At 31.8% G+C, this 22,358-nt stretch overlaps 1 protein-coding gene across 2 annotated transcripts; it reads right to left on the bottom strand.

Annotated features, from left to right (window-relative positions):
- Nucleotides 1-195: 195 nt before the first annotated feature.
- On the bottom strand, nucleotides 196-22,358 carry LOC120327741 (uncharacterized). Of its 2 annotated transcripts, none has more exons than XM_039394092.2 (9): nucleotides 22,085-22,358; nucleotides 14,593-14,806; nucleotides 10,256-10,359; nucleotides 9,567-9,638; nucleotides 8,983-9,000; nucleotides 8,343-8,393; nucleotides 7,335-7,424; nucleotides 6,210-6,332; nucleotides 196-3,934 (listed from the first exon to the last, which is right to left on the bottom strand). In XM_039394092.2, the coding sequence occupies exons 2-9, from the start codon at nucleotides 14,801-14,803 to the stop codon at nucleotides 3,626-3,628; spliced, it is 978 nt and encodes a 325-aa protein (XP_039250026.1). In that variant the 5' UTR covers nucleotides 14,804-14,806; nucleotides 22,085-22,358; the 3' UTR covers nucleotides 196-3,625. The 2 variants fall into 2 exon arrangements, with proteins under 2 accessions (XP_039250026.1, XP_039250027.1); XM_039394093.2 differs by having other exon boundaries at nucleotides 8,343-8,390.

Genomic DNA, 22,358 nt, shown 5'->3' with positions numbered 1-22,358 from the left:
ATTTTTTTTCAATTATATTTGTTGTGGTTATGTTTCTGGTTGACGAAACAAGATAAACTATCTATTGGCATCGAGCATGTTTCACACTGGCCGCCGAGAGCCGTTGAAGAAATAAAAAGGAACACAGTGTTCGAAACGTCCCAAAAGAAGAAAGAACGCCCCACCTACCCCTAACAGTATCCAACCACACCCAACTGGTATCAATTTGCTCTATTCAAATTATGCTGACAACAGAAAAAATAACGTAACATGACAAGAAAGAAAAATAACAAAAATAACATGGAAACTGCGACAATACGTCACTAACGCTGAGAGGTAGCAAGAAAAAATATTGATGAAAGGTCTCGTGTCAAATGTGGCATCTGAGGTATAAGTTAAATCTTTCACCAAGTAAAGCAAAAAATCATCCACAGGTGCGAATACAAAGATTATGAGAGCAATGTGTTTACCAACAGAAATGTGAGGACTAAGAACAATTTTATTTGTTCTGGTACAAATGATTACACAAACTAGACAAAATGAATGGAGAAACCCTTCATTGATGGTTATTTAGGTAATTTCATGGCAAGTGACTGGAGCAGTGGTTTCCAACCTTTCTAGTGCAGCGGAACTCCAGTGATGTCCAATAGTTTTATTGTCTCATTTGTTTAACTATAAATTATTATTATTTATATTAACTATAAATAAATATAAAAGAAACCCCAATATTGTCAGAACTAGAGTCAGCAAGTTATAATAGTGGCAAAGCTAATAAATATGTGATTATATTTAAACAATATACACAATGTCCATAAAGTCCCTTTACAATTTCAATTTTGTTATTAAGTCAGTTCTCAATATAACTCAACCATTTTTTTTTATCAGAAATTGTTAAGTATTTTTACTTCATTCATGTGAGGGCCAAAACAATATATGATATCGACAAATTCCTTTTGCAATTTAAAAAAATGTTAAGACATTATGGACACCCTATATATATATATATATTATATTATATTGACGCCCGGATTTGAATGTAACCCTGGACTGGTGGAACTCTTGGGTGCCGCCGCTGTACCCCTGGTTGAAAACCACTAGACTAGAGTCATAAGCGGAACACTATACTTTGCAGTTACGGAATGGTTACAATATAATAATTTCATTAATCAATACCTAAACTGCAAGGCATCTTGAGGTCAGAATATGGAACAAGAAAAAAAAATAAAACACTGATGAGAAGGCTGAAATGGCCCAGCAATAGGATGCTGCAATACCAGGCAATTAATTCTATTTCATTAATAGGGGAACATTATTTGATTAAAAAAGGAACATGGTATTTGAACGAGTCACTGAAACTACCAGAAACAGTATTTTTGCTATCACACTTTGTTGACATAACTTAGATATTTTAGTTCAGATTTCTTTAAATTTACAAAAACTCACAAACTGCCTACTTTTTAAGCAAATTTTAGTTTCACACTTTCAAAAAACTGCAAGAGATTCAGAAAAATAACAGTCAAATTTTATCATCACAAGGCAATCCTAGGTTATCTATCTTAACAATCCAGAATTGTCTAAAATGGTTACTGCAACTAAATCATCAAAATTGATGTTGATGATATCTAGAGTTTTAGAAATAGCAATGTTATATAGTCATAGACAATTTCAATTACTAATCTAAAAAAGCAGTTGCCATAAAATACTGATGGGCATTCATTGGGTTAATCAATTATTGCATGGACAACATATTTCACAGTGAAAAGTTGCAAAAGCACTCTTAGAAACTCCATATTCTCCATCTCACTAAATCTCAAAACCGCACAAAGTAAAAGTAGAATAGAAAATTCAAAGGGATCGTTAAAATTGAATAAAATATCATCCAACTATCAAATTTGAAGAGCACATGTACATGATGTTTTGTTCCACAATAAAATGATAAAAATTCAAAAATTGTTTTTTTAAATACTCAATAATATCTTGTAAAAAGACCACAATGGGGTTACGAATGGTGCTTGTCAGCCAAGCACAATTTAAAGCCAAAAACAATAAAAGGATAAAGTATCAAAATTCTTTAGTAGTTGCAATGAATAGTGACACTGATTCACACAGTATTGTAGGTAAAAAGAAATGACGACAAATAAACGAGGAAAATAAAATGAGAGGAGCATAATAATTAATTAGTGCTCTACAAAATACTTCAAGCAAACTTGCTTCGAACAGCAATGGACAATACTTTAGAAATAAATGTGGTAAAAAATCTTTGGTATACCATTGTATAAGATGGGAATGATACAGGAAATACTGGAAAAACCTGAAAAGCTAACTTCAGAATGAAAAACTGCAAAGATTTTTGCAAAAATAATTCAGCACGAAAAAAACTTTGCAGCTATACATTCTTACTAGCAATCAATGAATAATGTTATAAATATATATATATCTCTTTATAGAATATACATATTTAATATTACGACTATATTAACCTATGTACTACAATATAAACTAATGAATTGCCTAATGTGAAAAAATAAAAAGTAGCAATATGCTGATATAGGCATACGAGTGACATAGTATGGGCGAAGACTAGGCTACTTTTAAGAAATAAATCAATTTGAGAATAAATAAATATAATACTAACTTTTTTTGTTAACTTATTGCAACACTAGCCTGCTATGGTATTCCAGTTTTATTAAATTAATGGTCGTGTGTTACAATATGGAGGTAGCCAATTCCGGTAAAATGTATTTTTGTATCATTAGAGAAATATAGTATACAGAATATTGCATGGGCCAGGCAGTAACAAAAGAGGTAGCGACATTTTTATAGCGATTTTATTGGAGCACAAACGTGCAATTTACCAGATATTTAATACTTTTTTAAAAGAGGTGTTTTGTTGTTCAAAATATCACGTTTTTCAATTTTTTTTCCGTACTACACTGCCTTTGAAACGAAACTGAAGAGAAATTAAAAATTCAGTTAACACTGGAAATTGAGAATAGATTTTTTTAACAAAAAAATTTTTCAAAATAAAATCATCGAGGCAATAACGATTGTTCAATTTTTTTGCGCAAAAAAATAACACATTTATGCTAAAAAGATGTGAAGAAATAAAGTTTTTGTAAAACCAGCCGACTAAAATAAAAATAAAATTGGATAAAACAATATTGGAGCTTTTGCAGGTATTATTATGATTGTTAAAATGGCATTTATTTTTCAATCTTCGGTTATCATGATTCTAAGGCGTCATTACTTGAAATCACATATTTTATCGAAATCAAAACGGGTTTATTTATTAGACATAAATTAAGTGATAATTGATTTGTAACAGCCGAATATGAATTGAGGGCTTTAAGCCAAAAGAGCGAAACTTGAAAAAAATGTCTTGAAAATGACAAAACATACTTTTTTGGATTTTTAAAAGGTCTAATTTTTTATCGAAATACTTTGATGACTATAGCTTCAACTTTTGATTAGAAAAGTAGCTCATAAAGCAATTTTCAATTTTCTTAAATAAATTTTTTCCAAAATTTGCCTTTTTTTAAACCCTCAAAATATTACTTCAAAGAACTAAAAACTTATATTTAAAATCTGAATTTATTTGGTTTAGTAAAAATGTATAAATAACACTTTGCCTTCGCCTCATATAATACTAAGAGGTAGTGTGGGGAGGGTGCTGCATCTGTTCGTGGTAGTACCGCCGTTGTTGTTCTTCTTGTTGTGAACGCAACATCTCGGCCTGTTGTTGTTGTTCCCTTTGATGTTGTTGCTCTTGCTGTTCTTGTAGGTACAGTGGTTGTCGAATAAGGAGCATTTGCTCGTCTTGTCGTTGCATGGGGTGAGGTGGGGGTGGTAAAGAGTGAACAGGGTGATGTAGGTGGTGCGGGTGCGGGGGTTGTTGTTGTATTGATTGAGGTTGTTGTGACAGCGGCATGAGATGTGAAAGTTCTTGTGGCTCTTGCTGTGATAAAGCAAAAACAAATGAGTTGAAAGTCTCAGTTTAAACTATACACAGAATTTTACTTTTAACACAAAAAACAAGTTTGATTGTTGAGTTTGTTTGACTTAGGTATTAAATAAGAATAACATAGTCTCTTTGCATGTAATCAAACGTTTGATTAAGTTATAGTCCTATCTAGTTTTGTAGGAAGAAGTTAGACTATGATCAATGAAAGCCTAATAATACCCTCGCTATATGGCAGAATTCTATTATCATTTTTTAGTTATCTTTATAATACTATCTCACTCACGCATCCTTACACATACGAACATTTCGCAGCAATGTTGCATAAACATGGAAATTAGCCAATGTATTGAACTTGAACTCTTGTTCGGATTGTTGCATGATAAGATAATCACCTAATGTTTTATTTATTCAGAAAGGAATGCTTCAAAATTGTTCATTTCGACTGTAAAGCTCACCCTTCATGTTTGAAACATGATATAATCCATACAACGACACAACATACTGTAGTTAAATTCATACCAAAATTATTTTATAATCAAACATAATCGTAATAAAGCAGAAGCAATACCAGGGCTAGCAATTCACGTTGTGGACCAGCGCTCGTCACCCGGGTATATAGTAAGGTATAATATCCTTCCTATACACCAAACTTCCCTAAATTTGAAAATTTATTTGATTAATTTGATTAACATCCTGTTTCTGATCAGATTATTTCCGTATATATTGTATATAGGCTACTGGGAGTTCAATGTAACAGAAACCGTCTCAATATATTCATTCATGTATTTGCATTGGGTGGTAACCGACTAAGGTGACCGTTTGTGATCGTATCACCCAGTCATATACCAAAAACTGCATTATGTGTTGTTTTATTATTTGTTATTGTATCATCGTTATGTTTTCTGGTTTGACGAAAAATAAATTCTTTCTCCCTACATGCGTTGATACACGACATGATATTTTCAAATGTAGCTTCTGGGTGCTACAGTCTTGCACGTAAGCTCTTTTCATTACTGTCAGAACGCTTAGCTTTCTATTCTCATAAAAATAATGAATTGGGATGTATTCACATTAATGAGAGGGACAATTGAATTGAGGTTATTACTTCACTTTGTACAACTGGATGGTGAAATCCAAAAGCAACGTTCGAATAAGACAAATAATAACATATTGTGTCGGCATATACATGTGTACCTTCTAAACAGTGTGTTTTTGGCAGATCAAAAAGTAGGATAGGTGGGGTGTACCAGATTTTAGGTGAAGGATGAAAGGGTGTACCACTTCAAAAAAGATTGACGAGCACTGCTTTAAACTTAACGATTTTGACATCACAGGTTCAAATCCAATTCACGCCCAAATCCATGGGCGAGTGGCCCTTCACATATTGTTTCGGTCAGTGATTCTTAAATGGTGGGGAACCCAAAAGATGGGTGGACAATTTTTTGAGGGGGCTGAAGCTAATTAAAAATATTTTTATCAGATTTGATCTTGCCTGCATTATTTTGGATATTTGAGTTTCTTTATTTGGATCAGAGGTTCTCAACCTGGGGTTTGCGAACCCCATGGGTTCACAGGAAGATTTTCAGGGGTACTTGGATGGAAGTCAAGTTTTTGTGTGTGTTTTTTTCAATATCCTTTAACAAAGGAAAACTAAGTAACTACAAGATGAAAATGCATGCCAATTGAAACTCAGCGTAGATTTTTCCTGATCTAGCGTTGTTGTGATTGTGACGCAAAAATGTGAATTGCACAGTTTTTCAGCCAAACTGTGAAATCTCAAAAGACAATGTGATGCGAGCATTGCAGAAAGAGATATGCATCCAAACTTGAGAGACATCCCAAGAATTCATTAGTTAGGTGGAAGACAATAACATCAACACGAATATTTAATTTAGTTACAGCAGTTGGTCAATAAATTGTCGTTGCAACAAATTGTCAATCAATATATCACAACTTTGTTTGGTGTCTGATTACTGGGGGTTCGCCTTGATTGTTTCGTGACTCGGGGGTGTACTTGACAGAAAAAAGGTTGAGAACCCCTGATTTGGATATTTAAGTACCATCCATGTATTTTCAATGCGTTCTTTGAATAAAACATACTTTCATCTTACTATGTGTTAGGTATTTATTTTCAAGAGACTTGACATATTTCTGAAAAGTGGGCGCCGTTTGTAAAGTTTGAGAACTACTGGTTTGGATGTCTGTGGCTTCTTGTACAAAGCCTTGTTCAGAGCAAAAAGGGAGAGTAAGCATTGAGTAAAAAAACTACCTGTGATACCATATGAAATGGTAAATGGGACAATGGTGGAGGTACAGATGATGAAGGCTCTTCTTGAGGAGGCATTTGATGAGGTAATTGCTCTTCGTAATAAAGATGACTAGGTCCTGGCATCTGAGATGAGAAAAAGTTTAATTTATCATCAACTATATACAGGGTGTTAAAAAAATTACGCAAAATTAAGGTAACATTTTTCGTCATGGCAACTTAAAAAAAGTATCTGTTAGAAAGCGTCAGTTGTGAAATGTTTAAATGGCATTTCACTGTAATTCAATACTGTTAAAAAGTGTCAGTCGTTGAAAGTCCAACCATGTAATAAGACATATTGATTGGAAGAGTAAAAACCACGGCCAAATACTGCTGAAGATAATATCATGGAAAAAATATTAGAAATGAATTTTGTCATATCGGTTGTTCAGAATGCCATATTCAATTATATAGTTATATTGACTATCAAAACAATAAACTACATGAGGAGAACATAACAAGAAATGAGCATATCAGGTGCAGAAGTAGTCAAACTGGAGTCACGCCTAGCATTCTCTATAAAGTAAACAAAATGGCAAAATTTCTAATGGAAGATTGGCAAACAATGACTGATTAACCTAATCAGTTTTAGATTGATTGTTTAAATATGGATGCAACCGCTTCTCTTGGTATAGTTGAATTATGTATGTCTGAAAAAGTCTGACCTTGGTCAGACAAACTGTTACAGAAATATATTTGTGTTAGTGTGCAGCAAGACTCTTGAATCACTTAGGATTGTTATCTTTACCCTTGCTACAGCATTCTTGCATTATATGCATACGGATCCACCGGCACAAAAGCATAGAAGGATGAGTAGTTTGTCTTGCAGAAACCAAATCATTGTCGCGAATGACTGATTATATGCGTCATTAGGTATTCAAAATGTTTGATTATTATCAGGACTGATTTTTCACATTGAAGCTGTTTATTTAATAAAACTTTGACATAATTTATCATCCTGACGCAAAATACCTTCATTTTCATTAATTAAATTCTAAATTATCAGGCTTAACAGCAAATAAACTTTTTTTGATGACCTAATTGTGCCAATACGGACATTCTGAAATTCAAGCAGTAATTTTAACATACTTCTTGTGATTGCTGCCTTTGAATCTGTTGCATCTTTTGTGTTGCTGCCAAGTATTGTGACCTTTGAAAACCTTCCCACATCTCAGGAGGCTTCAAAAATATTTAATATATTGTTATTGATTACCTGACACAGGAGATATTTGTCAGGAGACTTTAATTACTAAAACTTCAACTATGTAGATACCTGAGGGTCAAGTTCATTCTGTATTTGAAAACATTGTCTGGTGTCGGACCATTAAAGTTTCATAATGCGAGAAACTAATCTATATTTCGCAATCTAAATATCCACGAGGTGAAAATGTAGAGCGTTATACTAAATAGATAATTTTTTTACTTTTACAAGTGGTTTATTCAAGCCACACTAAGCTATACCCACCCCAATTATTATATTCCAGAATGTGAGAAAAATTAGGTTTTTTCAACATTTCTAATCACTGAATAAAATAGTCACATATATTATATTTTGTATATTCTACAACACACCGCAAAAACAAGCATAATTAAGTACCGGGTAAATTCCACCCTAGAAATCCACCAAAAATATTCCTTTCTTGGAGAGGTCCCCAAATGGCCAATGACCTATCTATGGTATATTCCTCCCAGACAATTCAATTCTATCCCTAATAAGAGGGATTTTTAATTGATTCTATGATTTTGTCATATTTTTAGTCTTGCTTTAAAATTTTCTAGGTGGAATTTTTGTAACTATCATTTTCACAAGTGAACTTCTCTGAAGCTTGCTTTTCACAATATGATAGAAATTATTAAAGGTTTAATGAAAGCTGAATTTGGACTCACTGAATAGCAGCAGCTTTCTCTGACTTCACTTTTAATTGATTTTCTTTAATTTTGTTTTTGTGAATGCAACAAATATTAGAATATCAGGATAGGATATTCACATGTATCTCGAGGAGAGGAAAGTCGGCCTAATCATACAGCATTAAACCAGTAAGTGCATTGAGAGCTGAGACAAAATTAATTAGAAATTTTTATATAATGATTAATTACCCATATCCTTGGACGACCTCGCGGTCTCTTCGGCGGCCGTTCTACTAACTTCTAGAACAAAATAATAGGAGATAAAATAAGGGAAAGTCAATAATTATAACTCAATACAACCAGCCAGGTTTATTAATATTTTGCACGAACATCTATCAGAAAAGACTCAAATAATGAATTCCGATGTTTGGTTAATGTGTTTGATGTTTATAATTACCGTACATAAGACTTTTACTAAGTTAATAATCTCAATATTTTATACCTATTTCACAACTATGGATTACTACGGAGAGCCATTCTATGTACATTCTAACCAACGCTGATGGTAATACACTAGGTCCTAATTTGCATAAACTAAATTGAAGTAGACAGATCCAACACACACAAGAATATAAAATATAAAACATGAGAACGCACAATAGATACGCAATACTGTCAAGTCACTACTTGACTTTTGCTTGATTGCTTGATAATTTCAGAAATATCAAAACAGATTTCAAATTTCAAATCTTAAATCGGACTCGAATCTGTTATAAAACATTGTTGACATCTGCTAGTTGTAAACGTTTTTGTATATTTATATCAACTAATTTGGAAATAAACAACGTCTGGAAAAGGGGAGAGAACGAAACATATTGATTGTGCTCACCGTAGATGGATCTCTCCTCTGAAAAAGAAAAAATGAATAAAATAAAATCGTAAATTACGCAAACAAATAATGAACAGTTAATTCTTTTTTAATATACATTATTCTTGTTACCGGTATATAAATATTATATTTAATATGGTATTAATTAACCAGCGAGTTTCTCACAAAAACATTCAACAAATTATTTCAGTGATCTTTAACCAAGTTCGCAAGAATCAAAATATCAAACATTTACACCAAATAAAAACACCTCAGCTTGATTTCAGACAGAATGAAAAACCAGGCATAAGGCAGTGTGAATTAACACTAAAAGATGTGTTTATGAGTCCTAACGTGATCTCAATATTAAACAGATAATATTGATAACAAATTTAATTTGATTTATTTGAATAAAAAACTACTTGTTTTAAACTACTCTTTATCAAAAAATTTGGTGAAGAAGGCTCAGAACAAGCGATCATTCTAACAAGTAGCTGGGATTGAATTATTTTGAAACAATTTTGAATTTTTTTTTGAATTATTATGAAACAATCCACAATTTAAAAAAAAAAAAATTTCATGTTACATTTAAACAAACAACACACCTTTCTTGGTTTTTTATTCTTTGACCCCCTTGGTCTTCCTCGAGGTTTACTGATTCCTACAGGTTTAGGCGGCTGTGAAAATTGGTAAAGACATTATAAATGGCGAAACATTGATTTTACTGTGTAAAGTCGGAGCAGATATTGGCACAGACACAAATTTTCACTCTCGGCCTACCTCACAGTAAAGGTCATCTCTTTGAAAATTTTAAAGAAATAGCATAAAGAAACGTAAAAATTACACGAGTATAGTCTTTAATTCTACAGTAGCCTATCATAAAAGAATTTTAGTCTGCCATTTTGATGCTACTTAGGAATGCATTGGAACTACCGGTATATGCAATTTTATTTTTACTATGACAAAATATTAAACCAAACATTATTTCAATATTGAGCATGAAGCATTAGCTTATATTATATTGCAATATTTTTGCTTTTAATAAGGCTGGTGTAAATGAGGATTCCTAAATTTTAATAGGTGATTTTAATAAGGGCATAATTTGTTCATCCTATGTTTTATACACTGTACAATATCTAACAACTTAATTGACATTGAACAAATTTCAAATTTTTATCGTATGATTATTCCATGACATTCTTCTCCTGAGATAAATAAAAAGAACATTCCTAATCTCAAATGTTTTCAAATAAAATGATTAGACGCTCATGGTCCAATATTTAAATTTACATACATGTATTCGAGGTCGGCCAGGACGTTTTACCTCGAGTGGAGGATGAGGCACTGCGTATTGTGGAGGTATGGCCCCAGACAGCCTTGAGGTAGATGGTTCCTGACCTGGAAAAGACGAAAAAAAAGAATAAAAATACATACACAAAACAAATAATTAAACATGATAAATAAAAATAAAAACGGCAAAAAATAATTGTTTTTTTGAGTTATGCTTATGAGGAATAATAAAATTTCAGAAACTATTTACAATTCTATTTAAGTCTACCGGTGCAGCAAGATTCTTGAATCAAACAAAATGGTCATTTTTATTCTTGCTACAGCATCCTTGCATTATATGCATATGGATCCACTTCCACAAAGGCGCAGAAGCAAGGAACTACCCCACTGATAGCTATTTACAATTTTGCCAAATTTTTAAGAAATTAGTCAACTATGATTCCTTGTCTCAAAGTTAACCATAAAAATATACATTTCAGAAATATAATTTCAATGTGTCAATTGTTAGGTAGTGCAAGGTATAAAAGCAATACTAAATAATTCAGGATTGAGTTGGAGCGATAATTTCAGAGCGAGAAAAGGCGGTATACCAAGTTCAAAAAGGTGAAAATTGATCTATACTTTCAGTTTGATGTATCATATCAACAACATAATCTTAACCTTCAACAATACAGAACGACAACTTCAATAATTGCCATAATCAGACTGATAAGATCATAGAAAGGTACTCCTGTACTGTATTGTGTGTACCAGGTTAGGGTTAGGCCATAATTATATTCCGATTTTCCTTATTTTAGTTTTATTACGAGTTGGGGGACTGCCTGTGTTAGCCAGGTAAATACATCTCCTGCCCATAGGTATCAGTCCCTTTACACAACTTGATGTAAAGTAGGCAAACAAAATTAGTTAGGCTTCCTCCATATTGGTACACACACTTTTGAAGCGCCGATCATATAACAGTAAAAAGTAATCAAAAATTTACAACGCAATGAAATAATTTAACACATATGAAATACGTCGTCTGATATTTCCTATGTTTTGTTCCCATTTTCCAAAAATAAGGTGATTTATACAGGATTTGATTTGTTATTGAGACTACAAGAACCCCAGATTAACATTTGATCCGGTAAGTTACATGCAGTTTAGTTAAAATCAAATCATGCAAATCAAACCACAAACAAATATTCACACATATCATAGCAGTAACCAACTTTGTGAATCAAACAATAACATTTTTAAATGCTGTTATATTGGATATGTTACTTTTTCATCTAATTCAAATAATTTGCAGCATGGCAGATAATAGGGAGTTCACAAAGTCTTGTTACAATTTCAATTTTGTTATGAAGTCAGATCCCTATACATCTTAACCAGGTTTATTTTATTTCAGTAAGAGTCTATAAGTATAATTTCAATTCTACTCCATAATGCACAAAGCACATTGAAATTTTTTTTTCCAATTTAATAAGGGACTAATAATGTACACCCTTCATTATTGAGATAGTGAAATAAAAGTTGAAGAATAAAAATATAAAATTCCAGTATCAAAAACGATACTTTGTTCTTTACCATGTATAAAAAACACATTGTGCTGATTTGGTATTAATGCAAAATGTTTCTTTCTCACTACGAGCAATGCACCAATAAAAGCCACGAATTTAAAGTCCAACTAAGTGCTTGTTATCAGGTACCAAACCTATATTTTAATACCTTTTATAATTCTGATTAACTAATTTTTATTTTGACTAGTTGATAAATAAAAATATTTTACAAAAGAAAGTATTTTCAAATATCTCCATTGTTAAAAAATCTATTTTGAACAACATCAATCTCAAATGTCTGGACAATCCCAATTTGACCTAATTTTGAAAAACATATAAAAAAGATGGATTACAATATAGCAGTTTTAATACTTCTTGGAAATCTGATGTGACTTTATTAATTTATTTACGAATTTAGTCCTAAGTATATTTCGATGTATAAATTTTATATAAAGCATGAAACATTCTATTATAGTTTTTCCATGTTTACTTTTATCTTTAGGAACATATCTTGACTTCTTCACTTGACAATGGATATATTTCTATTGACTTATGGTGAAATAATAGTAAAAGTTTTTCTGTCTGATACTATACAGATCAATACAAGCATTGGCAGTGCTTTGAAATGTCACTTGTCTAATATCTGCATACTCATTAGATGTTTTTATTTATAAACTTTGATGAACATAATTACCCACGACATACATTAGAAAACAATAAAGTCAAAATTTTAAGAATTGCAAATTGGGACAATTCCTCATAAGAAAGTATATGAAAATAGAATCAAATCATTGCGGCGATGGCCTAATTAATTTGAGCATCAGAATTGTCCATAAATATTTTTCAATACCCGATCATACCTAATATTTGTTTAAAAATATTAATAATAATGACAGTAGATCAATAGGTGCAGCGTAAAATGATGAGAAAAAATACGCGATAATTCCGAGGGTCACGTTATAATATTAAAACCCAACCGATGATGGATAAATTTTGAAAGTTATAAAGATATTACCTGACCATTCAACTAAGACATGGAGATATACACTTAAAAATTTTCGATATAGAGTGCATTTGCGTCTATTTTTTTATTGAATATAAGAGAATAGATAATAAAATACAGATGTTATTATCGATTGAGTTTTTGCAGGACTACCTACTGCTTCGCGCATGCTACGTATTTTGTAATTTCATATTTTCAAAAAAAAATACTTTTGTATAAGAATGATGTATAAATCTTAAAATTAAGTTTGTGTATAGACGTTTAAAAGAATAAAATGGTCACACTTTAGATTAAATTTTCCTTTTGCAAGTATAAACTGATACATCATTACTTACACAAAAGAAAAGCCAAAATAAAATTACTATTAAATTTTTGCCATTTCACTGTATTTTTTTTAATTAATATTGCTGTATATCAAATACAAATATAAGATAAGATCGATCCTTCTTTCATACAAATTTACTTCTATTAAAATTTCATTAAATATAATTAAGTACAATAAAAAAATAACCTCATTTTGTGATCACATGACAAAAATTAGCCAATAAAACGCAACTTTTGTTCTTATTTATTTCGCACAATCCACTTTTGAATTTGGAACATGACCCTGTACTATGTCTGGTGCACTGGGAAATTCCCAGAGATAAATGAAGTAAATTATGCAACAACTGCAGACACAATTTCGTGCGTAGTTGTGAAAATGGCGAAACTCAATGTAAAGGAATTTATGGATTTCAGCCTTGGGACTTGACTGTGGTAATTTAATCCTAGTGGGAAATGAAGTTCAATTTGCGGCATAAATTATATCTAAAGACCTCAATCTGATGCCGTATATTGAAGAAGGCTATAAACATTGCAACAGATTAGAAAATACACCATTTTAGAGGAAAATAAATTAATTTAGGGTTTTAATTGTACATGGCTGTGAAAGTACAATCGAAAAAATAATATAACCAACCTAAAAACATGGTAAATTTGAAACAGAAATGAAATTAAGACAAAATCTAAAAAAAATGACATATATTTCATTTTTGAATTACATTTTTTTTCTGTGATTTTGTTTTGTCATGATTGAATTGGCAATGAACTTAAACTACAGAAAACCGCTAAATTATTGAACTTTAGATATCTTGAACTTTATCGGACATTTACATCAATCATCTAAATGTCTGAACAAACCTGACATTCAATTTGACCAATAGAGTAGTTAGACAACTTTATAGTTAGACTGCCCGTTCAGAAAAAAAATATAATATTTTAAAATAAATACACAACAACTAGTTATAGTGCCACAGGGTTTGAAATATGTTATTTCCTACTATAGTAGATACAATGTGTTTTGCAAGCCTGGTTCCAAGTGTAACAATTTATATTTGGATGAAAAAAAACGTAACATTTTCCGAAGTCTGTCATTATAAGAACATTATAATATTTTTACTTTCGCTTCAACATTTTCAAAATATCAAGAATCAAGCTCAAAACACAATGGACAAAATGAAGGCATCCAAGATTTAAAAAAAATTGTTTATCAAGACATTTCAGTTGTCTGCGTCGCCCAAAACGTTGCTCAAAGATGAGTTTCCTTTACTTCTGAGTGAGTGTGCATGACCTAGCTTTGAGCAAATTTTCTTAAGAAATTCAGGAATATTCCAAGACATACACCTAATATTTTCTGTGTTTAGATGAGAATCCTCCATGAGAATCCTCCATGAGAATCCTCCTCCATTGAGTGAGTGCGGATGATCTTTCTTGGAGAAAATTAAAAAATACTTGATTTGAGAATATTCGAAGACATACCTAATATTTGCTGTGATTGTTCTTCATATTGTCCTGTATATGACGGCAGCATCATTCTATGACTTGGACCGGGACGATCCTCTTCAGTCTCTTCCGGTCCTGCATACGGTGGCAATAACATGGCACGACTTGAACCAGGTGTTTCTTCAGGTTCTTCAGCTTTCTTAGAAGGACCAGCCTTCTCTTCCTCCTCGCCTTTTCTTTCACTCATAATCTATACAATTTTATATAAAAAAATTTTTTTTTTAAAAAAACATACACATATGAAAACATGAATTTCCTACAATTTTAATGGAACTATGGTATGTACATTTTTTTAATTTTATAATGGTGCTAATATCTCTAATATTAATCTATACAATTTTATAAAAAAAAAAATTAAAAAAAAACAGTATAATATACACATATGAAAACATGAACTTCATAGAATTTCAAGGCACATACTACATACTACAGGTGTACCAATTTTAATGGAACTATGGTATGTACATATTTTATTTATTATATTATATTTTTATATTAAGGTTCTATATTTTTCAATGGTGCTTATAACTGACATAATTTTGTGCACCAGGACTATGATATTTTGCATTGGGTGTTCAAACGCTTCTCCCCGTTATGAGGACGTATTCTATAACAAAAGATATAATTCTTGGATTTGTTAGCAAATTGATAATATTTATGAGGCATATATTCAGTTCTTTGCAATGATTACCGTATTTAAAAATGATCTTGGAACATCATAGCGGGAACAATGTAATATTAAATATTCAGTGGCTTCGTTTTCCAATACGCTATCAATTAAAAAGGAATTTTAAACTAATGTAGTTGTACTACGTACCGATGAATGTAAAGGGAAAAATAACAACAAAATGAGTTTCATACAACTTCTATGGAAATTGCAGTATGTGCAATATTTGAATCTACTCAAAAGAAATTATAAACTAGTAGGACTGAACTATTTCGTTTTCAATAAATAAATGATAATAGAAGCGGAAGAATTATATTTTCATAAGCTTCGCAAAAACTACCGCAGTTAATTCATTACGGTTTTATCGAAAATATAAGAAGATGACTTCAGGACAGACTAATAATTAATCACGATAATATGAAGTAGTTTGAAATTCAGTTTTTGAATTATTGAAAAATACAAAACATATTGAAAAATGTCAAATATTTGTCAAGCCACACAATTTCACCCATTTTTACCAGTTCAAAACTTCTATAATATAGTAACATTTGAAGGCTAGAAGATAACATTTCAAGCATATGAAAAGTTCAGAAAAGTAATTTCATAACACAATACCACGAAATGAAAACATGAATAATTTAATTGGAAATACTAAGAATAAATTAACATTTAAGATACTATGCATTACTCTGGTGTGAACGTATTTCAATTGCTTGAATGGACTTGATTTTTACCGCCTCAACATATCCAATAATCAATACAAGGAATCAAAAAACATTTTCCTATCGAGTATCATATTAAAATGACTATAAGTCCATTGAAGATTATCACCTCCAGAATAAATATATCGAATTATTTTCAAGCAGCAGTAAAAAATTGATACCAAATCTCAAAGCAGCGATTCGCTAAAAATTCATCCCGTAAACTATCTGTCAAAATTCAAGAAGATTGGAGTAAATAAAGATTAAAATACTGGAATTAACATAATGAAATGAAAGCTAATCCACTAATCCATAAGTTGAAACAAGAAAATCTTCTTGCATAATCCTGGTGTAATTACCTATGTACACGTTTAAAAAATTTGTACATAAAAATGTATCATAAGCTGCTATTATTGGGTAAAAATTTTGAAACGAACTCTTACAAATAAGATTTTAAAATCAACACTCAGTACATTGACGTTTTGTTGTAGGACGAAAGCAATTTATCCCTTCCTATAACTCTGTGGTTAACACCATATTTAAATTATGCCGAGATCGAATTCTCATGAATAAATATTAGAAAGAGATAGAATTTCAATGAATGTCTGGCGGTAGAATATTGCTTTGTAAATGCATCAATTTTAAAATCAGCACCCAAATCTGCAATGAAAATATTTATAAACGGAGCCGAGTCTTACCATATTGGCGAAATTTACAATTTAGGCTAATTTGAATCCTACATATCCATTATAAAAATTTTCAAAAAAATTGAAAAATATAGAGGTACAGATATTAAAAAACTACCAGTATTTCAGATGTGGAATATTACATATATTTTAAATCACACTAAACAAAGAAATTTCGATTACTGCAAATATTTCTAAAATCAAGAATTTACTGTATCGAATATAACCAATTTATAATGTATTCAAATATTCACTAATTTTTGGACAAACTTGTCAGAATACTGGCAATTTCCTAATCAGATTCATAATGAGGTGAATTTCAATTCTTATCCTAAACAATCCTACAGAATATCTAGAAGACTGAAACTCAGAAATTTCTTGATAGGACGTTCATAACAATATTTAGGTATATCCATATCAAGACTCTTTCTTCAAATTACTTTCAATTTCAGAAAATTTCAAACAGATTTTTTGCACAGAAGAGCGATTCATAAGCTAAATTAAGCCCGAAAAATTTAACACAATTTATGATACCATTACAAAATCGTAGATTTTACAAAATAACTTTGAATATCTGATTTCACAAAATATAAATTGTACAAATGAAACAAATTTATATATTTGTCCTGACTTATCACTTGCGCCTACTGAACCTCGCAATATTTACAAAAAGACATCCACTGCACGAAACTACAGCAATATATCAATCTAAAATTAATCAACTACACATAGTTCGACCAAAATTCAAGTTTATGTCCAATTTTGATCATTCAGAATAGAACGCTGCATTGATACCTAATACCCAACCAAAGAGGCGGAATAGCACAATCAGTCGAAGTGTGAGATCTTAAATATTAACTGTTGTTTAGGAAGAAAGTCCAAATTATGGGGATGATTAATAGAGTCCAAAAAACACCTTATGAGTAGGGATGAAATTTTACACAATTCTACAGTGATTCATTCCAATTACACTGCAAACCATATGTGAGTCCAACTTTATTTCAAAAGACATATGTTGGGTAGTGCAATTGCATATGAGTCATATTATAACACACAGCCTAAAAATGTAAAGGCAGATGGTACCTGGGTAGTAAAAATAATTAACCCTTGCACTTTTGGAAAGCACATAAAAACTTGCAGGTTTAGCCAGACACCACAAGAAAAATCTCCACTAAATACTCTTCTATACTAAGATACCAAGTAATTCAATGAGTAAATGAAACACTGAATCCATAATGGAACAGATGTCTCTCACTAAATGCCGTCACTCTTTGTTCAAACTGGACCTGTAACCTCACACACTACAAAGCTATTATAATTGGCATGACCATAGTGGGTGCATTGATGAACTGTCCAACCGATGACCAATAGAAGAACGAACCTTATTACAGGCTGCGGTTCAATTCTATTTGGGCCTACGTCATAAATTTTTAATGAGATTTTTGTGCAAAGCAAATGGCTTCGCTGAAACCATTGAAACTAAGAAGTTTCACAGGACCTTTCGTGCAATTTTGCAAAGTACAACTGAGCTGGTAAGTACAAGAAGCATTACCACATGTTTTAATGTAAACCAATATCAGTATCTGGATTACAATCGGCTCGATGCCAGGACCATACAAAGACTGTTTAAGATAGTTCACTCTTTAAGAGAGAGTTCAATAAACAGATGTAATCTTTTGATAAAGTTGAACATAATTCACAAATATGGTAGATAAAACTATGTGACAATGTTTAATTTAATTAATAAATATTAAATGTATAAATATAAAACCCACATGAATCATATCTGTGCATAATAATTCTAATTTTGCTATATTAACTTATTACAAACATGATCACTAACATTTAACAAAAGTGAATATAGAAATAAATAATATAATTATAATACTAAATCTAAAATTTTGATAAAATTGATACTCGACGAAGTTGGATGCTATCAACCTGTGAAAGTATATCAGTGAGACAGTTAGGGTGCTTTGCAAGTAATTTTTACATGTTTTTTCACTACATTCAAGATTAAATATTCTGATAACATATTTATCTCTTCTTGTTATAGGTTCAAAAATGGACAACATCAGGACAGGTTAAAGGTTATCATCTGACATGATGAAAAGTACGATTAATGTTTTGCACTAAAACAAGGAATTGTTGATGTTTATACGCAGCCATGTAATGCTATTATACTTACATGAAAATTCCTTAAATACTTTGAAAGCTTAGCAAACGATAGACACCACAACGACATAGTGGTTAGCAAAATTGACTATGATCATAATTTTAGGTTCAAACGCCATATTATTAACCATATCAATGGTGAATTGAAATAAATCCGGAAATTTATATAATAAACATACACATTCATGTCATGTCAGAAACATAGTAGGGTATTACATATGGTACCAACAACGTCTTGTCCAGTGTCCAGTGAGTAAAAATGATACCGCTCATAAAACAATTTACCAGTGACTGCAGTGAGTTCTTTTGATAATAACAGTCTTATACACAGAAAAACTAAGATATAAAATGATAACTAGCATGAACATTACAGGCAGAGTATTTCCACACAGGTGGGATAAACAATTCAAGTACTTCCCTATCATATTACAGTAATTTGATCAATTCTTGAAACCAGTAATCTTGCATTTAACATAACTTTGTTATATTGACATTTTAGGATAATGGGAAGGACCATTAGTGATAGACATCGATAGCAATAGCAAAAAAACGAGATCTGTCGGACTTTGGACTTGGCAACGAGAGCAGTGGGACTTGACACCAAACCACGAGCTTTATATAATTTGAAGGTGACGAACCTCAAGAGTGTTCAGTAAGTGATTAAACGAGATTGATACAAAACACAGAGAAATCACAAAATGTAATTTCAGTGAACAAAAAGGAGGATTTACTATAATTTATAATCTTTCTACTTTTCAAAATATTTTTTATAAAATTTCCTACCTGGCACCTTGTTAAAAAATACACATATTCAAAATGAAAGTATTACTTCTAGCAAATAATATCTACCATAACATATTATACTCAAATGATTAAAAAAACTTTAAACAATATTTGAAAGTATATTCCCTCCCAAATTTGTATATAAAACGCTCTGGCTAACGATGACTGAAAGCAATACCACTACCATTAACTACATTTTTTGAATGGTTTCAAGCAACATCCTTTTCTTTTTCTATACAAGCTTATCTAAAATAGGGTATTGTTTTACGGTCCATAATCCTATCAAGTTTTGTTTAGTGCACTTGAGAAAATGACATTAGCGATCATTATCACGCTGTGGCAAAAATTCTTTCTGAAAAGAGACACCGGGTGATGCAAGGTAGCATATATTAGCAAACTCTTACTGTTGTGTTGTTTGTCTATTCATAAGGCAATACACCAGATGAGTCAAATAAAACATATCCAACTCAATCAGCTATCATGCATGATTGCATACTTATTTGAATCCATTTTGAATTTAAATAATACAGGGTATCCATGAAGTCTCTTTAGTCTTTACAGTTTCAATTTTGTTATGAAGTCAGTTCTCAATATATCTCAATCTCAACCAGGTTTGTTGTTTTTTATTCAGTAATTGTTAAGTATTTTTACTTCATTAAATATATTTGTGAGGGCCAAAATAATATATGGTATCGAAACACGATAAATTCCATTTGCAAAAAATTTTAAGACTTTATGGACACCTTATACAATGAGACCAATACTCAAACCGGTAGACACAAAGGGTCAAATGTCACATAAGAGTGTTCTTGTGAATAGAAATAAAAATTTTTTTTAGAAAAACGATATCAAGGTCCATTTTGAGTCCAATTATTACAACTGAAACTAGCCCCGACATGGGCAAACTACAGCCCACGGGCCAAATCCGGCCCCGGTAGTTCAAGCTGAACCCCCTGATGCTGCCACGACTAAACTAAAACCAAATTTTGATGTTTTAGCTAAAACATACCTCTAGGAATTTGTTGAGATTGCGATTATTAAATTTAGTTCGGGCACAAGGCTAATTGTTTTCCACTTTTGCTTTGGTAACACTGTAAATATTGGGTGCTCCCGAAGTATGCGAACCAAGATGGCGGACATCGGAACGTAACATGGGTAACAGGTTAGGGTTAGGCGATAATTTTTTTCCAATTTTCCTTATTTTAGTCCTATTATCAGTTCGAAGACTAGCCAAGAGCCTCCCGTAGTATTTATACCTAAAATTATGGCCTAACCCTAACCTAGTACACATATTACATTCCGATGTCCGCCATCTTGGTTCGCATACTTCGGGAGCCCCAAATATTGTTTATAAAATGTAAATTTTCATATTCCACTTACATGGCCCGCTAGTCTAGATGGGCAAAATTTTTGGCCCCTGGTCTTAAAACCTTGTTCACCCCTGAACTAGCAAATATTATGTTGGTGCACCATGCTCAGCATTGTTAATAGGCTTGTCATATTTCTTATGAAAGGATCACTGAATCCAGTAATGAAAATAGAATAGCCAGCCAACCAGTTCGATGATCCGGGTATACAGATATCGACACTAGAAGAAGTCATGAGCAACCAGTAGTCACATGCTCAAGGATTTTCACACACAAAATCATTATCATATATTTTGTTGTGCAACCGCATGAAGGATTATGAGAGGTGCAATTTACTGATACCCTGCCTAGCTATGAGACATAATATGTCCATAGAATAAATACATTTTACCAATAATTACTAAGCATTACGAAGGTGATGATATAATATGTACAAAAATATAGTATAAATGTAGAACATATGTAAAAGGGGCTTTAATTTAATTATTGTTAAGCCATAGCACTACTGTTCTTAGGAATGAATGTTCTCCCAAGTGGCTGCAGGTTAATTAATATGGGATTTCCATTCGGTAAATGACAGGGACATTCATAAATTTAAGAAATTTCAATATTTGATTGCAAAAAAGACCATCCCATTTCTAATAACAGCAGTTAAAAGCTCACACATGTCACTTGAATAATGTTAAAGAAGCAATCTTCAGCCAAAACGCTGAAACCAACAATACGCAATCTATATTCCTTTAATGCTAATGATCATTGGAGTGTGATAGGATAAATTTTCACCTAAAGTCAAGTATAGCTAATTTTAACCTGATTGTTTCTTTAGCAGGATGAAGTCAAATCATATTAGAGTAGAATAACCTAATTTTTAGTCACTAGCATTTACTTATAGAAAACATGCAATGTCCACTCCATAGGAATGTAACTCAATCATTTACTAACTCTTCGTCTTTAGACAAGTATTTTTCAACTACGGATCAACTTCAACAAGGCATAGGGCAAGGAAAGGTAATTGGTCTTGCGTAATCTCAATCATTTACGTTAGCAAATACAACATCTTAGAAAATTTCAACAAAGCTCACTACTTACGCTGGTGCTGCCCACAAATTAGTGTGTAACTTAAAGCTATGAAGTTCTGGTGTCTGTTTCACAGCGACAACCGGCCGTCTATTGCTTCAATCCTTTCGCCACTCTTCTGCATCGTCACACAAACTGCGCAGTTTGTGAAACTTGCGCCTTGCGGAAAATGTTCTTCAAAAACCTTTCCGTATGTATTTTTTGTTGACAAAAGAAGGCTGGCTTTCATTTCAGGTAAACAGGCACCATTGCATTAGATTATTAAAATAATTGTGCCCAGAATAAT

This window comes from Styela clava, chromosome 7 (assembly GCF_964204865.1).
Source record: "Styela clava chromosome 7, kaStyClav1.hap1.2, whole genome shotgun sequence".
NCBI lineage: Eukaryota > Metazoa > Chordata > Ascidiacea > Stolidobranchia > Styelidae > Styela > Styela clava.
The sequence above is the reverse complement of the archived record's forward strand: the minus strand, read 5'-3'. Positions and strand labels throughout refer to the sequence as shown.

What these genes read in the sequence shown, in the direction of transcription:
- LOC120327741 (XM_039394092.2), bottom strand. Translation starts at nt 14,803, where the DNA reads ATGAGTGAAAGAAAAGGCGAGGAGGAAGAGAAGGCTGGTCCTTCTAAG. An exon ending in ACAATCACAGCAAATATTAG is followed by an intron (nt 10,360 to 14,592) that starts GTATGTCTTCGA and finishes CGTCTTTTCCAG; the next exon opens with GTCAGGAACCATCTACCTCA. An exon ending in AAAGGCAGCAATCACAAGAA is followed by an intron (nt 6,333 to 7,334) that starts GTATGTTAAAAT and finishes TTCTCATCTCAG; the next exon opens with ATGCCAGGACCTAGTCATCT.